At 42.3% G+C, this 23,925-nt stretch overlaps 1 protein-coding gene across 19 annotated transcripts in view; it reads left to right on the forward strand.

Annotated features, from left to right (window-relative positions):
- RIMS2 (regulating synaptic membrane exocytosis 2) overlaps positions 1-23,925 on the forward strand; it is a 736,866-nt gene that overhangs the window by 344,835 nt on the left and 368,106 nt on the right. For all 19 annotated transcript variants that reach the window (XM_069731752.1, XM_069731753.1, XM_069731750.1 and 16 more), the window contains one exon: positions 2,598-3,505. In XM_069731752.1, the coding sequence (XP_069587853.1) occupies positions 2,598-3,505 (908 nt within the window). The remainder of the gene's footprint in view (positions 1-2,597; positions 3,506-23,925) is intronic.

Raw genomic sequence — 23,925 nt, forward strand, 5'->3', positions numbered from 1 at the left:
TTGATGTTCCCTTTGCTATCTCTTTCTCCTATCACTTCTGTTTAATCTCTCTCACATCTATCTCATCTATCCCCCATGTCTCTCCCATCTCTCTCCATCTCTCTCCCATCTCCCCCATGTCTCTCCCATCTCTCTCCCATCTCTCATCTCTCCCCATGTCACTCCCATGTCTCTCCCATCTCTCTCCCATCTCTCCCCCATGTCTCTCCCATGTCTCTCCCATCTCTCCCCCATGTCTCTCCCATGTCTCTCCCATCTCTCTCCCATCTCTCCCCCATGTCTCTCCCATCTCTCTCTCATCTCTCCCCCTTTTCTCTCCCATCTCTCCCCATGTCTCTCCCATGTCTCTCCCATCTCTCCCCCATGTCTCTCCATCTCTCCCCCATGTCTCTCCCATCTCTCTCTCATCTCTCCCCCTTTTCTCTCCCATCTCTCCCCATGTCTCTCCCATGTCTCTCCCATCTCTCCCCCATGTCTCTCCATCTCTCCCCCATGTCTCTCCCATCTCTCCCCCATGTCTCTCCCATCTCTCTCCCATCTCTCTCCATCTCTCTCCCATCTCTCTCCTATCTCTCCCCCATGTCTCCCCCATGTCTCTTCCATCTCTCTCCCATCTCTCTCCTATTTCTCCCCCATCTCTCTCCCATCTCTCTCCCATTTCTCTCCCATCTCTCTCCCATCTCTCATCTCTCCCCATGTCACTCCCATGTCTCTCCCATCTCTCTCCCATCTCTCCCCCATGTCTCTCCCATGTCTCTCCCATCTCTCCCCCATGTCTCTCCCATGTCTCTCCCATCTCTCTCCCATCTCTCTCCCATCTCTCTCCCATCTCTCTCCCATCTCTCCCCCATGTCTCTCCCATCTCTCTCTCATCTCTCCCCCATTTCTCTCCCATCTCTCCCCATGTCTCTCCCATCTCTCCCCCATGTCTCTCCCATCTCTCCCCCATGTCTCTCCCATCTCTCTCCCATCTCTCTCCATCTCTCTCCCATCTCTCTCCTATCTCTCCCCCATGTCTCCCCCATGTCTCTTCCATCTCTCTCCCATCTCTCTCCTATTTCTCCCCCATCTCTCTCCCATCTCTCTCCCATTTCTCTCCCATCTCTCTCCCATCTCTCATCTCTCCCCATGTCACTCCCATGTCTCTCCCATCTCTCTCCCATCTCTCCCCCATGTCTCTCCCATGTCTCTCCCATCTCTCCCCCATGTCTCTCCCATGTCTCTCCCATCTCTCTCCCATCTCTCTCCCATCTCTCTCCCATCTCTCTCCCATCTCTCCCCCATGTCTCTCCCATCTCTCTCTCATCTCTCCCCCATTTCTCTCCCATCTCTCCCCATGTCTCTCCCATCTCTCCCCCATGTCTCTCCCATCTCTCCCCCATGTCTCTCCCATCTCTCCCCCATGTCTCTCCCATCTCTCTCCATCTCTCTCCCATCTCTCTCCCATCTCTCTCCATCTCTCTCCCATCTCTCTCCTATCTCTCCTCCATGTCTCCCCCATGTCTCTTCCATCTCTCTCCCATCTCTCTCCCATTTCTCTCCCATCTCTCTCCCATCTCTCTCCATCTCTCCCCCATCTCTCTCCCATCTCTCTCCCATCTCTCTCCTCTTTTCTCCGGGCAACCAGTGGTTTTTCGGTACTGTGATTTATGGCAAAATATTCGAAATATACAAAACTACTTTTTGAGGAAAATTTAGTAAACTTGGCAAATTCAAATTTCAAAAGGTCTGCTCATCTCTACTCCTGAAGATTTACCGTATGAAGAATGATAATCTAAAGAATGCCTTTCTTGTAATATTGTAAGATATTATTACTCCAAGAAAGTGATAGAGGAGTCAGTATATGTCTTAGAAGCCATGTTCCATTTCACTACCAATTTGACAAATGATAAAAATTGTACCACAAGTCATTATTGCACTCCCATCTAATCCCGGCTTGGTGATAGATTACGGCATGCTACAACACATTTCAGTCAATAAGGTACAGTCAAGCACATCCTCACTATTCATGGTATGGATATCTGCAGCAAAGATTGCTTCTGCTATAACTTACATAGGAATCAAATGCAATGGGAGCACAGAAGCCAAGTTTTGGTTGCCTTCTTATGTGATCGTACACAAAATTTTGACTGTCCACCAGTTTTGACTAAGGCAAAACAACATGACCCCATGGTCAGAAAAAAATCAAAAGCAACGATACAGTGATTGTAATAAAATGTTGTCAATTTTGAGATAGTTGTAAGTTACCTTGTGACCTTTTTTTAGCCAACAGATGTTGCATTGACATGTCAACCTAGACTGTACCATAAAATCGCTGGAACATCACCTTGCCTAAAATCTGTATCCTTGGTCCACCATTAGATGAGGACATATCCTAACGATATGCTATTACTTCTAGTGTTCTAGTGGAACACCCATCTCACCTTGGTGATCCATTTTCAGAATATTTTTCTGATCTGATGTCACAACACTTTGTCGTGATATTAACTGCACATGTTAAATTTTAGGAATGCGTATAAAAATCTGGAAGGTTTTGCTGTTGTCATAGAAGGCTATATTTTACGCCACTGATTGTGTTATTTTGATTTATATTACAGGAAAAGAAGCCCGTCAATATCCAGAGATCAGAATCGACAATACGACGAAGATATAGGGGAACATTCCCAGTATGTTACAACAGATAGCGCAATGCCTAGATCACCTTCGGATTATTCTGAGAGGCGATCGCCACGTGGGCCTCAGCACTATGAAGAACCTGAACATGGTGATTACAGGAGAAGTCGGCGGCATTCCAATGAGTATTCAGTAGATGAGGAGGACATTCAGGACAGGGATGAATATGAGAGACAAAGGCGAGAGGAGGAGTATCAGGCTAGGTATAGAAGTGACCCTAATTTGGCTAGGTATCCCGTTAAACCCCAACCTTATGAGGAGCAAATGCGTATCCATGCAGAGGTGTCCCGAGCTCGTCATGAAAGAAGACATAGTGATGTATCTTTAGCTCATACAGAGTTAGAGGAATCTCGTATGTCTATGTTGAGGCTGGATCGGCCGTCTAGACAAAGGTCCGCATCTGAGCGCAGAGCGGCCATGGAGAGCCAACGCTCATATTCTATAGAAAGAACTAGAGATGTGCAAGGACCAGGTCCTGGTCGACAAAGGAACTCAAATCATAGTCCCCCAACACCTAGAAGAAGCCCCATTCCAAACGATAGGCCAGATTTAAGACGCACAGATTCTTTGCGAAAGCAACACCACTTGGATCCAAGTTCTGCTGTAAGGAAAACTAAAAGGGAAAAAATGGAAACCATGTTAAGGAACGATTCCCTCAGTTCAGACCAGTCTGAATCAGTCCGGCCGCCACCACCTAAGCCTCATAAAACAAAAAAGGGAGGTAAAACGCGCCAGATATCATTGAGTAGTTCAGAGGAAGAGTTGGCATCTACGCCTGAATACACGAGTTGTGACGATGTGGAGATTGAAAGTGAAAGTGTTAGTGAAAAAGGTAAGGCATGTCCACAGGATCTCTATTGATTGTGTATAATTCACAATATTTTTTTTGGTTAGTTCTGCTGTAGCCATCAAACGTTGTGTGAACAAATTCATGTAATTGACTTTACTTCTGCATTGTTAAAGCCACAATATTCCCAATGTACCTCTGAGCAGTGTAAAGGTTCTGTTATATAAATGGTTTTGTATTGGCCCATGTTGCATGTCTCATGGTCAGATTGCTGAAATCAGTGTTCCTAGAACATGTGTAATGAGTCCTAAATTTTTAGGTTGTTTTCTGATTATGTCTGTACACTGTTTTTTTGATGGGTGCAAAAATATTCAAAAGAATTAATGGAGTCTAACTGGCTTGGAAGGTTTACACACGGTGAGCTCCAACCTGCAGTTACATACAATCAATACAAGTTGAGAGAGCCTTACATTGGAGTCTAATAGTCTACAGTATTTTGTTCATCTCTGTTGTATGTAAAGAATGCCCTTTGGATTATTGATGTAATAACTCAGTGGTATTACATTGGTAACATGGCATGGTTAAAAGCAAGCCTTCATACAGATGTGTCTATCCTTACCTTTCTGCAAATTTCTTGAAAGGGGTTTCTTCAAAAAAGTAATTAAATGTCCCCATCATGTAACTCAACAGCCTGTCCTAGTCATGCGTCATGATTGGTTGCAGTCTAAAGAAACACAGGTCCCGAGACCTGTGTCCCAACTGACAGAGCTGTATCTTAAGCACACATAATGGAGCTGCCGGAAAAATGTGTGACAGGAGTAGAAATTAATCTTCTCAGATGACAGCACACTGAGTCTGGAGCAAAAAAAAAGTTGTGTTCAGTTAGTGAAAAGAAGAATTAATTCTTCTATCACAGCCCTGTGCTTACTATACACCTTCTTTGTCAGACAGGACTCGTGAGCTGTGCTTCTTGAGACTCCAGCCCATCCTGTCATGTGACTAGGACGGGCTGCTGTTTGAATTAAGTGAAGGGGGGCATTTTATTACAATCCTGGAGCACCTCTTTAAGGTTTCCAATTTTTCATGACACAGATTCAATGTATTATAAGAACATACATGCAAAACCATTGACAGGCAGCAATCCACATCACAACTGTTGCGTGGTCACACATAGACATAAATAGCAGAAACAAATCCCGACAGATTATTACTAGTGATGAGCGAGTGTACTCGTTGCTCGGGTGGTCTCCGAGTATTTATGACTGCTCGGAGATTTAGTTTTCATCGCCACAGCTGAATGATTTACAGCTACTAGGCAGCCGGAGTACATGTGGGGATTCCCTAGCAACCAGGCAACCCCCACATGTACTCAGCCTGGCTAGTAGCTGTAAATCATTCAGCCGCTGCAATGAAAACTAAATCTCCGAACACTAAAAAATACTCGGAGACCACCCGAGCGTGCTCAGGAAAACCTGAGCAACGAGTATACTCACTCATCACTAATTATTACAAATCAGTTTTTTGTTTTTTTCAAACTTAGTCATATCGTGCCACACATCTTGTTATAGCTCAATCCAGGAGCAAATGTATGGAAGGACACATCTATATACAATGATGAGAAGACGTATTCTCCAACTTCAAATGTTCAATGTGTATTCTAATTAATATCAGTTTTATTTGGTCCTTTAGCACATACCTGGAATAATTTAGATGCGGCGTTCACTTATAGGGAACCTCACAGCTGATAGATGCTGCCTCATGACAGACTAGACCGACAAGTGGATCTTTGGTGGCTTTTCCCCTCCCGCTCTCCTGAGGATAACCGGTCCTTCCCTTTACATGCACACAGGGAGAGACCTGTCACTCAAGGGGAGTGGGCAGCTGGCTTTTAAAGTATGTTTTGGCCTAGAACGCCACAGTGTTTCGGAGTCGAACATACATTGATGGAATCATACAGCCAGTGCCTGATACATGTGGTTGTCCATGGATCGGACATCATGTATCGGCTGTCAGGTTCCCTTTAATTCATTTTTACGTTTTTCGGAATTGGATATTTGACCAGCTATTACTGTATTATTAACCCAGATATAACTTTTGTGTTGGTTTTATAAATTGTGAGAAGATTTATGTATTTGGGTACTGAGAATTATTTTGTGTATAGATATACTGTACTGTATTAATATAAGATAATGATGGACGGATGTGAGTATCTAAGTTCACTTGGGAACTACATAATTTTGGATAAAATGACATCAAGCCTGATTGTATATAAGATTGGCACATCAACAATTGGCCCAGCTTCAACCGACATAGTGACTGACAATTGATGACAGCAAATCCACCGGAATGATTAGTTCCAGATTGATACAATTCATTCTTATGGTCATTAAACACGTTGAAAGATGAAAGATGGAAGACAAGAAGCTCAAACAAGCTAAATGGAAATCATTTCAGACGTTCTGATTGTACTAATGTAGAAAGCAAAATCCGACATATCAAAACAAATGTGATATTTTATAGCCATTGTATAGTAGTTTTCTGGTGGGGGACAAGACCCCCACCAATTGCTTAAACCAAGGGACAGAAGCACTTATCGAATCTTCGAATGGCTTGCAGAGGTGTATATAGACCTATGAACGTCTGCATTTAAGGAGTTATGTCTATCATTAAAAGTTCTCACCTATCCACAAGATTGGAGATAACTCACGGATCGGAAGGGTGGCCAACTGCTAGGTTTCCTGCCAATCCTAAGAAAGAATTAGGCCGGCCATACACATTAAATCGCTGTCGACTGAAAGATCGTTTGGCCAACAGCCATCTGAGCCGACTTTCCCATACACACAAGCGCTCGTTTGGCCAAGTGTTCTTGGCTGGTGGCTTATCTAAGGGAGAACAATGTGATTGGCAGTCCGAAATAAGTCATGCCTGATCGAAATCATTCGGCCGGCGCACCCATGCACATTAGACGTCGTTCAAACCCTTGAATATCAGCGGGTTCGGCTAACATAGGTTTAATGTGTATGGCCAGCTCTAGAGTGGATTAAAGGTTGAATGGAGTGGTGGGTCATTTCTAAGTCCTGTTTTCAGGATTGGTGAAACCAGCACCAATCCACAAGTTATCACTTACCTTCAGATACATGAGAACTTTTAATGTTGATCACCCTTGAAGCTATTGATGGAGTCTCAAGACTCAAGAACCCTTCTGACTGGTGGCTATAGACTTTCAGAAGTTTTTAAAAGTTTGACTTTTAAAGAATATCTCCGTGTTATGCACAATGCACCTTTTTTTCTTTGTGTTATGTGCTTCATCCTGAAGCTGAATGATTTCTTGTGCAGCCTAAATTTTCTTATGTGATATATCATGCGAGACCAAAAAAATTGTATTGTTGTGACATACAATGCCCAAAGCGAGGGCTGGATCCAGTTATTGCGTTGTCACTTTCCAGGATATAATGCATTGATTCCCGTTACGATTGTTAGTGGTCGATGAAGAAGAAGGAGATCAAATGGCTTATGTTGATCATTTTGAATGAGTTGTCCAGTCCAAGAATAGTCTACAGTTACTGTATGTGACTGTAGACAGCCTAAAGGTAACAGAGTGTGATGCGACCTTGTCACAATTCCCCTGTGTTCCCTGTACGGATGGACAGTCAGATGTCCGCATGTATGCGATTTGTATACTTTGGGTCACATGCCAACTAGACTCTCCTTTGTTAGAACATTAAGCAACAGAAGAAAGTCTAGTCGGCATGTGACTGCAAGTATGCAAATCGCTTAAATGTGGTCAAGTGACTGCCCACATTCACAGGGAATACAGGGGAATCGTGACAGTGTATGTATCACACTTTTTTTTATTAGACAGGACAACTCCTTTAAAGCGGGATTCCCATCCTAGATAATCTGTATCATATACAGAATAAATCCCGTGTTCCCGCTTGTAAAAATGTTTTGTTTATTTTCTGCAGGTGCCTGCACCAACATACACATCAGTCTGCTCTGAATAATGTTTTTTACCTAGAGTTTTTTTTTTTTTTTTTTTAGGATTTTCTCCGCTTTTTTGTGTTTTTGGTGCAGCAGTGTTTTTCAGCGCAGAAACACTTGAGATTCTGCACACAAAAATGGAAATGCATATCTTATATGTCTTTGTTTCGGGTTCTCCGTAGAAGCCCAAAGGTATAAAAAAAAAGTGCACCAAAAGCGCACAGTTCATCAGCATCTTTTTTTTTTTTTTTTAATAATGAGTCTGAACCCAAATTTGTGACCTTTTCAATGTAAAAATAAAGTGGGTAAAAGTAGTAAGCACGAGGTGACTTGATATGACTTTGTGGGACATGAACAAGCAAACATTTATCAAGAAACCTACGCCTTTCAATAAAAGTGTCACATAAAGGTGACTCCAGCATACTCTGTATTGAACGTGCAATTTTTTTCCCTCGTTAAAAAAAATAAAATAAATAAAAAGGGGGTAATTGTGGGTTTCCCCAATGTATAGATGGCTTTCTACCTTTTAGATACACTCTAGGGTTAATAGCTTGGTAATCCCAAATACTTCAGGTACAAAAATTAGATCACAGATTTGGACAGGGAGCAATGTGAGTACATTTCCTATTACGCAGGTAACCAGAACCCCGGGCAACGTGAAATGGGTGGGATAGTGAATTTTTAGTCTGGCTAGTAGGCATATGTCTTTTTTTTTATTTATATGGTTCTTTAATTGTGTTTTATCTGCATCTGCATTTGTTCTTTCTTTTGCATTTGTGATTTTGTGTAATAAGTGTATGAAAAAGTCAATGATAAAAAAAAGGATAATTAAGGGAAAATTGGGCGGATAATAGTGATGAGTGATAAGGTGCTATCTGCCATGCTCGGGAGCTAACCGAGTGACTTCGGTATTTTCAAAAAATATGTTCAAGTCCCCGCGGCTGCCTGTCTGACGGCTGTTCGTCACATGAAGGGATTGCCTAACAAACACTCAATCCGTGCATGTGTTGTGGCTATCATGCAGCCGCGGGGACTAGAACATAGTATTCGAGCACGCCGAAGACACTCGCTTAGCACCCGACAATGCAGCCGTGGGGACTAGAACATAGTATTCGAGCACGCCGAAGACACTCGCTTAGCACCCGACCATGCAGCCGTGGGGACTAGAACATAGTATTCGAGCACGCCGAAGACACTCGCTTAGCACCCGACCATGCAGCCGCGGGGACTAGAACATAGTATTCGAGCACGCCGAAGACACTCGCATAGCACCCGACCATGCAGCCGTGGGGACTAGAACATAGTATTCGAGCACGCCGAAGACACTCGCTTAGCACCCGACCATGCAGCCGCGGGGACTAGAACATAGTATTCGAGCACGCCGAAGACACTCGCTTAGCACCCGACCATGCAGCCGCGGGGACTAGAACATAGTATTCGAGCACGCCGAAGACACTCGCTTAGCACCCGACCATGCAGCCGTGGGGACTAGAACATAGTATTCGAGCACGCCGAAGACACTCGCTTAGCACCCGACCATGCAGCCGTGGGGACTAGAACATAGTATTCGAGCACGCCGAAGACACTCGCATAGCACCCGACCATGCAGATGTGGGGACTAGAACATAGTATTCGAGCACGCCGAAGACACTCGCTTAGCACCCGACCATGCAGCCGCGGGGACTAGAACATAGTATTCGAGCACGCCGAAGACACTCGCTTAGCACCCGACCATGCAGCCGCGGGGACTAGAACATAGTATTCGAGCACGCCGAAGACACTCGCTTAGCACCCGACCATGCAGCCACGGGGACTAGAACATAGTATTCGAGCACGCCAAAGACACTCGCTTAGCACCCGACCATGCAGCCGCGGGGACTAGAACATAGTATTTGAGCACGCCGAAGACACTCGCTTAGCACCCGACCATGCAGCCGCGGGGACTAGAACATAGTATTCGAGCACGCCGAAGACACTCGCTTAGCACCCGACCATGCAGCCGCGGGGATTAGAACATAGTATTCGAGCACGCCGAAGACACTCACTTAGCACCCGACCATGCAGCTGCGGGGATTAGAACATAGTATTCGAGCACGCCGAAGACACTCGCTTAGCACCCGACCATGCAGCCGCGGGGATTAGAACATAGTATTCGAGCACGCCGAAGACACTCGCTTAGCACCCGACCATGCAGCCGCGGGGATTAGAACATAGTATTCGAGGACGCCGAAGACACTCGCTTAGCACCCGACCATGCAGCTGCGGGGATTAGAACATAGTATTCGAGCACGCCGAAGACACTCGCTTAGCACCCGACCATGGCGGATAACACCCTATCCGAGCACATTCGCTCATTCCTAGTCTATAAATCCATTGTACGGGGAAGATCCATCCACTTGTTCTTATTCTGGAATAAGAAATCTCTCCAGTTGTCATTAACCTACAGACGCTGCTAAGCCTGGTCCTAGGACAGCCTGAAATGAAATGAATTACGGCGTCCATGATGTGGATTTTGTGCTGATTCACTTGGTGCTTTGAGCTCTTCAAATAATCTTTTCCTTCCACAATGAACACGGCGGCTAAAGTGCTATACCCCATTAAGCAAATGTAATATTTGTCTGCTAATTTGTAATGCGAGATGTACATTTAAATCAGGTTATTGACCAGTGATCCTATAATGTCCTCTGCTTGTTACATGCAGTTACAGTGAGCTCACCGCAATGAATGCTTTTACTATGACTATAAATTGCATTGAAAAGATTCAGTTTTTTTTTTTTTTAAGATAAATACATAATAGGGTATATCAGGGCCATAACTATTAGGGGGTGCAGATGGGGCATTTGCAGCAGGACAAATACCCCTCTGCTGCAGAAGTAGAAATCAGTATGGTGCACTGCAGGTTGGAAGACCCTGTCCCAGATTTTCGATCAGGATTTTGCACCATTTTACTATTTTTCTGGCGTATGAAGAATGAAAAACAAAATGGGGCTCCATTTTTTTTTTTTTTAACTCAGGGGCTGACATATCTCCTGTAGGAGGCAATTAGGTTTCTGAACAATGTTTGCCAGTACTGCTGCTATTGTGCTGTTTCTTACACGGGATGCTACTATGTTCACATTTGGAGGAGAAGCTGCAGCATCTGACTGCGCTCACTGAATGACTTCATATATTTTTATACATTTTTCTTTTTTTTTTGTACATTGTGGTAGCTCAGACACAAACTCAGAGGTTCTGCCTTCCGTACCACAGGTTCTAACAGTGAACCCCAGGCCGCACTGTTTGGTTTGAGAGAATTTTCTCTACCTAAAAATCTCCACACTTTTGTGTGTGAGAGAATTTTCTCTACCTAAAAATCTCCACACTGTTGTGTGTGAGAGAATTTTCTCTACCTAAAAATCTCCACAGTTGTGTGTGAGAGAATTTTCTCTACTTAAAAATCTCCACATTGTTGTGTGTGAGAGAATTTTCTCTGCCTAAAAATCTCCACACTGTTGTTTGTGAGAGAATTTTCTCTACCTAAAAATCTCCACACAGTTGTGTGTGAGAGAATTTTCTCTACCTAAAAATATCCACATTGTTGTGTGTGAGAGAATTTTCTCTACCTAAAAATCTCCACACTGTTGTGTGTGAGAATTTTCTCTACCTAAAAATCTCCACACTGTTGTGTGTGAGAGAATTTTCTCTGCCTAAAAATCTCAATCCTTTTTTTTTTCTTGAATAATGCATTGATATGTATATAAAGATATATCATTACGTGGCAGTACATTATTAAAAAAAAAAAAGGAATTGAACTGTAAAAGTCAGAGATTTTTCCATTAAGTTAAACTAAAAATAACGATAGAAAAATACAATAGTTAGATTTTTGCAATATGTAGTTTTAAATCAATTTCACAAACTAGTAACTAAAATATACAAACCAGCCTAACATATACAGCATGTCTGGCAAAAAAACAAGGAAACAGACAAAAAAAAAAAAAAAAGATTTCATATAGTAAAGTTTAAAAATGTAAAGTTTATGTGCTTGTTACATATATGCACATGTACATACACGGACGGGGGGCAGACACATATTCTGCGCAGGTGCCCTCTAAGCTTCTTCCCCTGTGTTAAGTGAATGGCACCTTGGACGCAGTAATTGGGTATATTGTACACATTTTTAATGAAAGAATCATTAAAATTTTGGTAGGGTAACGACGAAGCTAAATAAGGGAAAGCCTTGGATGTCTGGTCATGACGTGCTCCTCCAGCAGTCCTCCAGCTTTTCCATCCTCCACAAGTAGTGTCATTGGTGCAAGGAGGGAGAAGATGGAATGAGGACAGGCGAGATTGTAAAATTTGCATCCCACATGGTTCCAGCTTCAGGAGAAACCTTTTATTAACATAAAGTTCCATTCATTATGCCTAGAAATGCCACAGTAATTACTCAGACTGTTACCCTGAGGGACTGATGCTTTAGGTTAAAAACTGCAATCTGGGAAATATCTACATAAAATTCTAAAAATTGCACATATAGAAACAAAAAAAAAATTACAGCTGTGTGCCAAAAATTTTGCCACTGCTTAAGGGATTCATTTTCACAAAATAGCAAAAAAAAAATGAGTGGCGGTTAGATTGGATACCCTCGGGTTGGATTTGCTGCAGAAAAAAAATTCATGTCATTTCTTTGAAGTGGATCCTGATAGAATTATCTTTACACTAGGCATTCTCTAAACAGAAGGCTGCAAAAAGAAAAAAATGCTTCGGGAAAAAACTCCTCCAAAACTGTATGAAGGAAAGAAAAACTCGCTAAAAAGGCAACTTTTTCAGAAGCGGTTTCCGATTGAAAACTATGTAGTCTTTGAATGCCTCAAAAAACTTTTGAAAGCTTGTAAATCCATTAATTGACTAGATATGGGTTTAACAGGGCTGGTACTTACATTTTTTTGGCATCTTAGGCTTTTTTTTTCTGCAGACGAAACCCGCTCTCTTGAGAGTAGAAAGACGATGCTTAGAAAAACAGTTTTTGCTGCGTTTTTCAGGATTCCAAAGTTTTGTTTTGCTTCCACGACAGAAGCATGAACAATGCAAGGTGTTATGTCACCAAAACAAGACATATGTGACACTATGAAAACATTTTGGGGAAAAAAGGGCAATTTCATCAAATTATTTAGTGGAAAAAGATTTTATGTCTGAAAAAATAGTGACTATACTGAACTAAAAACGTTCATATGAGTTCATGAAAAAACACACAATTACAAATGTAAAAACAGATGTGGGGAGGTGAATTGGTCGGGAATAGTTTACCTAAGAAATTGGCAGAGAATTGACTTTGTCAGACACTGTTTATTTGCTCAGCCCTTGATGTTGGTCAGGTATTGTTCAATTTTACACCTTGGTCGGCCAATGTTTACTTTACACATATCACTAATTTAATTAAACTGTACTAACCCATACCGCCATTCTCAGGTGAGGACGCCAAGACATTATGATTTAAACTTGGGAAAATCACAAAAATAAATGAGTTTCACATCCTGCTGTATGTCCTTTTTTTCACTAAAGACGTAAGAAAACCTGATATCTGCGTATTTTGCTTCGTTTTTGCACATGCGCATTGTTTTATATGGGTGGAAAAATGGTGCAAAAACGCTGAAAGAACTGACGTGGCAGTTTTTTAAAAAAATGTCACGTTTTCCAATTCCGTCAAGAAAAAAAAAAGTGTGTGCATAAGATTTATTTACGGTCATCAACTTTATGGCCACTTTTTCAGCATTGTAGTATGCTATATGTATCTACAGTCATGGCCAAAATTATTGACACCCCTGCAATTCTGTCAGATATTACTCAGTTTCTTCCTGAAAATGATTGCAAACACAAATTATTTGGTATTATTATCTTCATTTAGTTTGTCTTAAATGAAAAAACACAAAAGAGAATGAAGCAAAAAGCAAAGCATTGATCATTTCACACAAAACTCCAAAAATGGGCCAGACAAAAGTATTGGCACCCTCAGCCTAATACTTGGTTGCACAACCTTTAGCCAAAATAACTGTGACCAACCACTTCCAGTAACCATCAATGAGTTTCTTACAATGCTCTGCTGGAATTTTAGACCATTCCTCTTTGGCAAACTGCTCCAGGTCCCTGATATTTGAAGGGTGCCTTCTCCAAACTGCCATTTTTAGACCTCTCCACAGGTGTTCTATGGGATTCAGGTCTGGGCTCATTGCTGGCCACCTTGGAAGTCTCCAGTGCTTTCTCTCAAACTATTTTCTAGTGCTTTTTGAAGTGTGTTTTGGGTCATTGTCCTGCTGGAAGACCCATGACCTCTGAGGGAGACCCAGCTTTCACACACTGGGCCCTACATTATGCTGCAAAATTTGTTGGTAGTCTTCAGACTTCATAATGCCATGCACACGGCCAAGCAGTCTAGTGCCAGAAGCAGCAAAGCAACCCCAAAACATCAGGGAACCTCCGCCATGTTTGACTGTAGGGACCGTGTTCTTTTCTTTGAATGCCTTTTTTTTTCTCCTGTAAACGCTATGTTGATGCCTTTGCCCAAAAAGCTCTACTTTTGTCTCATCTGACCAGAGAACATTCTTCCAAAACGTTTTAGGCTTTTTCAGGTAAGTTTTGGCAAACTCCAGCCTGGCTTTTTTATGTATCGGGGTAAGAAGTGGGGTCTTCCTGGGTCTCCTACCATACAGTCCCTTTTCATTCAGATGCTGACGGATAGTACGGGTTGACACTGTTGTACCCTCGGACTGCAGGGCAGCTTGAACTTGTTTGGATGTTAGTCGAGGTTCTTTATCCAACATCCGCACAATCTTGTGTTGAAATCTCTTGTCAATTTTTCCGTCCACATCTAGGGAGGTCAGCCACAGTGCCATGGGCTTTAAACTTCTTGATGACACTGCTCACGGTAGACACAGGAACATTCAGGTCTTTGGAGATGGACTTGTAGCCTTGAGATTGCTCATGCTTCCTCACAATTTGGTTTCTCAAGTCCTCAGACAGTTCTTTGGTCTTCTTTCTTTTCTCCATGATCAATGTGGTACACACAAGGACACAGGACAGCGGTTGAGTCAACTTTAATCCATGTCAACTGGCTGCAAGTGTGATTTAGTTATTGCCAACACCTGTTAGGTGCCACAGGTAAGTTACAGGTGCTGTTAATTACACAAATTAGAGAAGCATCACATGATTTTTCGAACAGTGCCAATACTTTTGTCCACCCCCTTTTTTATGTTTAGGTGTGGAATTATATCCAATTTGGCTTTAGGACAATTCTTGTGTTTTTTCATTTAAGACAAATTAAATGAAGATAATAATACCAAAGAATTTGGGTTTGCAATCATTTTCAGGAAGAAAATGAGTATTATCTGACAGAATTGCAGGGATGTCAATACTTTTGGCCATGACTGTACGCCATCCTCTCTGCAGATCACGAAAAATACATTTTATTATACCCATGGATGGCACAGTCCGGTCCAATCGGCATTTCTGGTCATCATCCGGTTCCTCCTATCTTATGATCGCCATCCTCCTTCCCTACTTGACATGTATGACGTGTCCTATGTCATCTAAACAGTGTCACCCAATTGTTCTCCTACCTCTCTTCTCTCTGCCATGCAGGTGGCAAAGCAAACCACTGTAATGTGCATGTTCTGGCCTTACTGCCGAGTCATCATCACATTTTGGCCTTTTCCGGCGCATGCGCTTTACAGTACTTTGTACTCTCCGGGGCCTGCGCAGGAGTGTGATTTAGGGACACTGTGTGGATTGTGTAGGACGGGTCATTCACATGAAGGAGGGCAGAAGGGTGGCGATGGTAAGAAGAGAGCAGGTGCCGGATCAAAACCAGAGGCGCCCATCGGACCAGTGTTTTCTTTGGGATCTGTTGAGGGGATTTTGGACATACAGCATACTAAAATGTTGTAAAAGATGGCTTACAGGTACTGGCCTTACTTTATATTGGGAAAAATCTGGTGACTGGTTCGCTTCAAAGTAAGGCCATATGTCATGTTTGGCCGTCAGTGCCATTTCCCTCTCGGTGAGCGATTGGAAGGTAATGTTGGTGTAATGTTCCAGACTTCTGGGTTGGCCAAGACTTCAACCTGCATTCACGGAAAGGAAAAAGAACTGACCAATGATACTTTACTCTTCTGAAGATTGCAATTACAGCGTCAGTCACACACAACATCCCACTGGCCGAGGTCCCAAGCTGCCATGTTTTAGCTAATGAAGGCATTCACGAGGACGAGAACACTGTGTTGGCAAAATAATCCACTTCCCGCTGTTCTCAAAGAGCACGCTGATTGAGTGACTCACCAGGACTGATGTGGAATAGCGGAATAAATGTTTGATAATTTGTCTACATGTCACTTCCTTCAGTGTTAATATCCTGAAGGAGGCAGAAAATGTCACAACCTCCTTATTTAGTTTTCATTTTTTTGTCTCACTTCACTGAGCTGTACATTACAGATTTCAAAATTCTTAATGCTTTTTTTTGCTATACCTTTTGTTTCATTGACCTTGTAAATTTAAGAAAATGGCGGGATTATATTTATGTGTAGAAAACTGAGGCTCGCAGTTCTCCGGGTCACTGAGAACATTTGCCGATCATAGTGGGCTGTGGCATTTCAAGGGTTATTGATGGCTAATTTATTTGCAAAATTGGCAAAAACATTGCTGTCTTGGAAATAGTTTTCAGCCTTGTCTAGAAATCTTTAGTCCCATGTAACAAGCTGGCGGGTTTTATTACAGTTGTGTACTGGGACCTCAAGCCGCACAGTGTGCCACTGTTTGACGCCCTTTTGTGTCACCTAATAATGGCGATATTGTGCTGTACAGAGGCAGCATATGGTGGGGCGCTATGTGCCGCTGTACCAAGACCATGCATAGAGCAAAGTATACTTTCCCGTTACTTGCTCAAATATTCTCTCACAACTATAGTTAAAATTTAGATCTTTGAAAATGTTTAGTAGCCATTTGCTAAAATTAATGGGCAGAAGAGCTATGATTGACTTTCCTCGGCCCTCCACAAGAAGGTGGAGAACAGCAGTGGGCAGTCTTATAGAAAGTCTTTACTCGTGTAAGATCTCACACACCACCAACCTCTTCTCTTCAACAAGATAATGATGGCCAAAAGGGACACAGAACTGAACTTTCTGAACCTATTTCAGTGATTGGTTGGGGGGTGCAGCACCCAGAATTTCATAATCAAACTTTTGACAAGTCAATGAAGCAATCAAATTTTTTTTACATAGGTTGAAAAAAGACACAGGTCCATCAAGCTCAACCTTTGTTGACCAATTATACATTATCTATTAAGAGGTTATTTATAGCCCAGGATGTCATTTGTTGTGATGAGAAAAGCTCCAGAACTTTTATAAATTCTGCTATAGTGTCGGCCATTACTACCTCTTGTGGTCGGCATTCCACAGTCTGACTGCTCTAACTGGAAAGAACCCTTTCCTATTTAGCTTCCGGAATTGCCTTTCCTCCACACTTAATGAATGCCCGCTGGTCCTTTGGAAAGAGTAAGCCACGTGCCAGTCCGTTGTATGGACCACACATATAATTATACATATAAATGAGATTCCCTCTGAGACAACTTTTTTCTAAACTAAACAAGCCCAACTTTTATAACCTCTCATTACAAGGACTCATTCAGATGTTAGTCAGTTATTGTCGTACGAGTGTGATCCATGTTTTTCACGGATAGCACTCGTGCCTATGATAGTCTATGGGGTAGTTAACATGTCCGATTATTTTACTTGGGCTGACTGGTCCTAACAATAGCACTTGTCCGAGCGTCGGACCAAACTCACCAAACAAATCTATGGGGCCATTAAAAAAATCAGACAGCACTTAGATACCGCCCGTGTGTTGTTCACTTTAACATATGTTTTTTGTTTCATCTTGAGTTTTTGAGGCATACCCTGTTTACATGTAAAATAACGGACTGATACGAATCCTTATTTATTTATAATCTCAGATGATAATTTCTATTCCTTCATTTTAGCGTTCGTTTGGATTCTCAAGCCCCAGACTCTCGTGGTCAAAGTTTTGGCTTTATTTTTGATTTTTTTTATACTACCAATGACCTTATAAATCTGAAGTGCCTATATATTTTTCTTCTTCGCTCTTCTAGTAGAGTCGAGCAGAGCTGGTTATAGCTGAAGGGATACAGTGCTCTGCTGATCATTTAAGTCACTTAATTTCAGTGATCATTTTGGGTTTCGGCACCATATACAGTTAGGTCCATATATATTTGGACAGAGGCAACATTTTTCTAATTTTGGTTATAGACATTACCACAATGAATTATAAACAAAACAATTCAGATGCAGCTGAAGTTCAGACTTTCAGCTTTCATTTGAGGGTATCCACATTAAAATTGGATGAAGGGTTTAGGAGTTTCAGCTCCTTAACATGTGCAACCCTGTTTTTAAAGGGACCAAAAGTAATTGGACAGGTTAAATAATTTTAAATAAAATGTTCATTTTTAGTACTTGGTTGAAAACCCTTTGTTGGCAATGACTGCCTGAAGTCTTGAACTCATGGACATCACCAGACGCTGTGTTTCCTCCTTTTTGATGCTCTGCCAGGCCTTCACTGCGGTGGTTTTCAGTTGCTGTTTGTTTGTGGGCCTTTCTGTCTGAAGTTTAGTCTTTAACAAGTGAAATGCTGCTCAATTGGGTTGAGATCAGGTGACTGCCTTGGCCATTCTAGAATATTCCACTTCTTTGCTTTAATAAACTCCTGGGTTGCTTTGGCTTTATGTTTTGGGTCATTGTCCATCTGTAGTATGAAATGACGACCAATCAGTTTTGCTGCACTTGGCTGGATCTGAGCACACAGTATGGCTCTGAATACCTCAGAATTCATTCGGCTGCTTCTGTCCTGTGTCACATCATCAATAAATACTGGTGACCCAGTGCCACTGGCAGCCATGCATGCCCGCGCCATCACACTGCCTCCGCCGTGTTTTACAGATGATGGGGCATGCTTTGGATCATGAGCTGTACCACGCCTTCACCATACTTTTCTCTTCCATCATTCTGGTAGAGGTTGATCTTGGTTTCATCTGTCCAAAGAATGTTCTTCCAGAACTGTGCTGGCTTTTTTAGATTTTTTTTAGCAAAGTCTAGTCTAGCCTTTTTATCCTTGATGCTTATGAGTGGCTTGCACCGTGCAGTGAACCCTCTGTATTTACTTTCATGCAGTCTTCTCTTTATGGTAGATTTGGATATTGATACACCGATCTCCTGGAGAGTGTTGTCACTTGGTTGGCTGTTGTGAAGGGGTTTCTCTTCACCATGGAGATTATTCTGCGATCATCCACCACTGCTATCTTCCGTGGGCGCCCAGGTTTTTTTGCATTGATGAGTTCACCAGTACTTTCTTTCTTTCTCAGGATGTACCAAACTGTAGATTTTGCCACTCCTAATATTGTAGCAATTTCTCGGATGGGTTTTTTCTGTTTTCGTAGCTTAAGGATGGCTTGTTTAACCTGCATGGAAAGCTCCTTCGACCGCATGTTTACTTCACAGCAAAACCTTCCAAATGCAAGCACCACACCTCAAATCAACTCCAGGCCTTTTATCTGCTTAATTGAGAATGACATAACGAAGGGATTGCCCACACCTGTCCACGAAATAGCCTTGGAGTCAATTGTCCAATTACTTTTGGTCCCTTTAAAAACAGGGTGGCACATGTTAAGGAGCTGAAACTCCTAAACCCTTCATCCAATTTTAATGTGGATACCCTCAAATGAAAGCTGAAAGTCTGAACTTCAACTGCATCTGAATTGTTTTGTTTAAAATTCATTGTGGTAATGTCTATAACCAAAATTAGAAAAATGTTATCTCTGTCCAAATATATATGGACCTAACTGTATCTCATGCTCAAACAAATATGTTTTTAAAATGACGATGACCCTTTAAAACAGACAAACCCATACATCACTTTGCATGGCTTTCCGATGAGCATTGATCAAACCTGATTTCTTCCCATTTATTTCAGTAATTGGTTAAAGTCACCCACAGTACCCGGTATCTTATGGTCAAAGTTTTCACAGTCCACTTCACTAATCAAAAAAATTAAAAATGACAGTGACCCTTTAGTACCCGAACGCCAAATTCACGCGACTATATTTTAGATCCGAGTGCTGTTTGTGTAAAAACGACAGCACTCGATCAAGTTTTATTTAATAGGGGAGCGTAGATTAACAAATTTTTTCCACTGACCGCGTGAAAAAAATCACAGCATGCACTAGTTTCTTCCGCGTGTTGGATGAGACTCGCCCATTAAGTCTTCGGTACGCCAAAAAAATCGGATTCCATACAGAGTCGATTGTTACTGATACATTGCAATTCTTTAACATAAAAAAGTGTATTTAGCCTTGTAATATGTTTTATTTTTTGGTAGATGAGTGACTAATAAAACAGCCAGGCTCCTGGTTACTTGTGATTAGTTCCTAAAGTCTACAGAATTCCGTCACTTCCTGTTTATTATACCGTATACTGGATCCAGTGTAAAGTTTTTGCGTTTAGTGGTGGGTATTCTCCTCTTCGGAGAGTGCATCTAGCCCACCCTGGCAGGGTTTCCGCAGAGACAAATAACTGCGATCAATAGAAACTTTCAATCTCACTACAGAAAAATATTATGATGCATTATTCAACACTTCTGATAGTTTTTACACTGCAGGGGTGAAGCCCAATGCCTTTCATGCTCTGACTAATTGATTCTATATGCAATAGAGAGTTGTGTGTACTGCGTCATATAGGGACGTGTCCCGATAATTTATAGCCGCTCCGATGTGGGTCGTGTTCTTTGTGATTCTGTTTGAAAGCAAAACCATTATAATCCTAAAGCAAAGTACAGAAAAAGGAAAAGTGATTCTGAATATCTATCCTCGGAAGCCCAATTCTACCATTCCGCACCCTCACTATAGTTTTTAAAGGTGAAATCATAGTATATTTTCTGCACATATTGGGTTCTCCTATGAAAGGGACTTGTGTGATCTTTTATTTGGGCAAACATATGTTAAAATTACGGTCAGTCGATTCATCCATTGGATAATATTGATTTCAGCTTTTGGCCAATTGTGTAGACAGAAAAGGTAAACTGAGTATTTGCCCCAGAAGGAGAAACAATTAAGACAGTCTGAGAATAGGATAACGAGCGTTTGTTCCCAACTATCGGCCCCCCGTAAATATGACGGTGATCACCAAACCAAATGGCCAAAGCTCTTTTATATCGGGTGGTTAGATTGTGTATTTCGGCATAAAAATGATCAATATCGGTCAAGAATCACCTCTGGTAATTAGGAGTTACGCTGCTGATAACATGATGCTGTATGGTGACAGAGCCATCGTGTTACAATGTTTAAACAGGCCACTAAACCAGTGCCGAGTGTCTTGTATATTGTCGATCGGAGTTCGTTAAAAGGACAAAATCACACCGTCTAAATGCACCATTATGGCTCGGCCTTTGGGACAATCTTTTGGTCAATTACCGTATACAACATTTATTAATAATTTACAAGACCATTTATGTTTTTCTATTTATAAGATTTGCAATGTGTGATGTGGCCCTGTATGATATTTGATTGTTTATTTTTTTTGCTCACCAATAGACTTGAACAGTTGAGTCTCTGTAACGCTAGTCATCATTCACAGACAAGCCGGGAGGCAGGATAGTCAAACGTTCCAGGTCAGGTACCGAGAGAGCACGTAATGACCAAAAGGGAAAAGATAAATGCAAAGCCAGGTCACGGTCCAAAGTCTGAATACTAGGAGAATGGCGGAATAGAGCAAAGGGGTTGAGCAGGTGGATAGTAAGAAACAGGTCCAAAGTCCGGCAGCAGTAGATCAACAAATAGAGAGCAGACAATCAGCCAAACAGCAACACCAAGCGAATGCTAAGATTGGCAAAAATCTGAACTTAGAGCTGAGCTAAGTAGCATGGAATTAATTAGAAACAGAGAGTACCTGCAACAGGCCCAGCACCTCACAGTCTCTGATTGGACGGCTGAGTTGTCAATCAAAGTATCAACATCTCAGCACAGCCCTGCACCAGACTGGATGACTGAGCTGTCTATCAACACACTGACAGCTCACCACGCCCCTGCACCCCATTGGATGACTGAGCTGTCATTCAACACACTGACAGCTCAGCACGCCCCTGCACCCCATTGGATGACTGAGCTGTCTATCAACACACTGACAGCTCAGCACACCCCTGCACCCCATTGGATGACTGAGCTTTCAATCAACACACTGACAGCTCAGCACGCCCCTGCACCCCATTGGATGACTGAGCTGTCTATCAACACACTGACAGCTCAGCACACCCCCGCACCCCATTGGATGACTGAGCTGTCTATCAACACACTGACAGCTCAGCACACCCCCGCACCCCATTGGATGACTGAGCTGTCTATCAACACACTGACAGCTCAGCACGCCCCTGCACCCCATTGGATGACTGAGCTGTCATTCAGCACAATGTAAATGAAACGCTATTCCAAAAATGCATCATGATCCCAAATTTGAAAGATGTTTACGCAGACCTACGATATTGCTTTATGGACCCATAATATTCACCGGCATTTTTTTTAAACTGTTCATTAATGTTCCTCTATTCACCTCCATTTTTATTTGTTTGACCCATGCTTGCATTAGTAATAGGAAGGAACACTAAACTAATACTGTAAGTCAGTAATATTGACCTGTCTATGATCCTTGCATGCAGTGTCGGACTGGGGTGCCAAGGGCCCACCAGTAACCACCCCCAGGGCCCCACTTTTCAGTTTTATGCAAATGTGACATTATCCTTAATCACAAATTAATCTTACAATGAACTGGGTAGATTGTTAAATGAATAAGATGCCGCCTTTGTCTGTACTTAGTGATTCGAGTATATAGTGCCGAGTACTGCTCATATGTGGGTGGTGGTCTACTCTTGTACAGCGGCTCACCGGAGGATTCTCCTGTTCTCCCGAGGGCCAGTGCATGCCTGCTTGCATGTGTATTAATCCTTTTATATATCACTATTAAATATTAAATTATGGGAATCTCCCACTGAGCTGAATTCATTATATTCTAACATTTAAGAACAAAAAAAATTACCAGTAGTTGAAATGTTGACTTTGCAAAATGGACAGAACGTATAGTATAAATGTGTAATCAGTCATTATATAGGTGTATTAATAAACCCATATTAATGCCAGCAAATAACGATCATAGAAAAGGAATGCGATCCCTGGAACGGCGCTCGCGTGATACATCAATATGAAGTTGGATTTCAGTGTATCTCTCCCAGAGCCCTTCTACCTCCTCCCACTCAGCCCAGCCGCCCACTCAGCTCCTGAGCGTGGGCATGGATGTGACTGCTGCAACTGCAGTACTGCAGAAAGCATGGGCTCCCACTGCAGAGGAGATAATAGATCAGTCTGGCTGAACCCAGATCATCAGCTCCTGCCCATTATCTCGCTGGCCTTATACCCGCTGCCTCTATTAACTACCTAAGCTCCAGAGACTATGAGATACAGACAAGTAACCCCGGCTTATAATTAACGCGGCTGCTGAGAAACCTAAAATGAGAAGAATTGCTTTCATGCCGGATAATGATTTCTCCTTCATCTTAGCACATTGTAAAGGTTCTATAGGGTCAGTGTATTATATAATACTATTATATAATATGTAAATATTCTGCAGCACTTTGCAGAGGATGTCATCGCTTACATCGGTCCCTGTCCCCATTCTATCAGTAGGTTTGTGGTGCGTGGGAGGAAATTGTTGCAAACACAGGGAGAACATATAAAGCTCGTGGTCGCATTTGAACTCCAGATTCCAGCAATGAAAGGAAACAGTGCCAACCGCTGTGCCACCGCGCTGCTGCCCCTTAATATAATACATCCATACGGATCATGTAAGATATGGTTATCTTTTCTATAGGTAAAAGGCAGAGGTGTCTGTCGGCTGCTCGCTAGCTATCGAAAGATATGGTGCGTAGCCAGCAGAAATCGTTTATGCGTCTGATTCTAATTAATATCTTGGGGTCTTCTGCAAGAACTAGAAAGGTAACAGTGGATGCGACAACAGTGCTTGCTTCCCATGTGAAAGTGAGAGGCTTTAGTCCCTTCTCAATGTAAGAGGTACCAGTATGTCCTACATCAAGTCTAGGTGTGAGAAGTGGGCTTAGGAGTAGAGATGAGTGGACCCATGGATGTTTGGGGTCATCGGGTTCAACCGAACCTTAGTCCAAAGTTTGGTTCGGGTACCAGAGCTTTAGACGAACTTGAACATGAATTCTAATATGAGGTACCAGTATGAACTACATCAAGTCTAGGTTTAAAAAGTGTGCTTAGGAGTAGAGATGAGTGGACCCATGGATGTTTAGGGTCATCAGGTTCAACGGAACTTTAGTCCAAAGTTCGGTTCGGGTGCCAGAACTTTAGCCGAACTTGAACATCAATTCCAACGTAGACCCAATCT

Source organism: Ranitomeya imitator, chromosome 6 (assembly GCF_032444005.1).
Source record: "Ranitomeya imitator isolate aRanImi1 chromosome 6, aRanImi1.pri, whole genome shotgun sequence".
Lineage (NCBI taxonomy): Eukaryota > Metazoa > Chordata > Amphibia > Anura > Dendrobatidae > Ranitomeya > Ranitomeya imitator.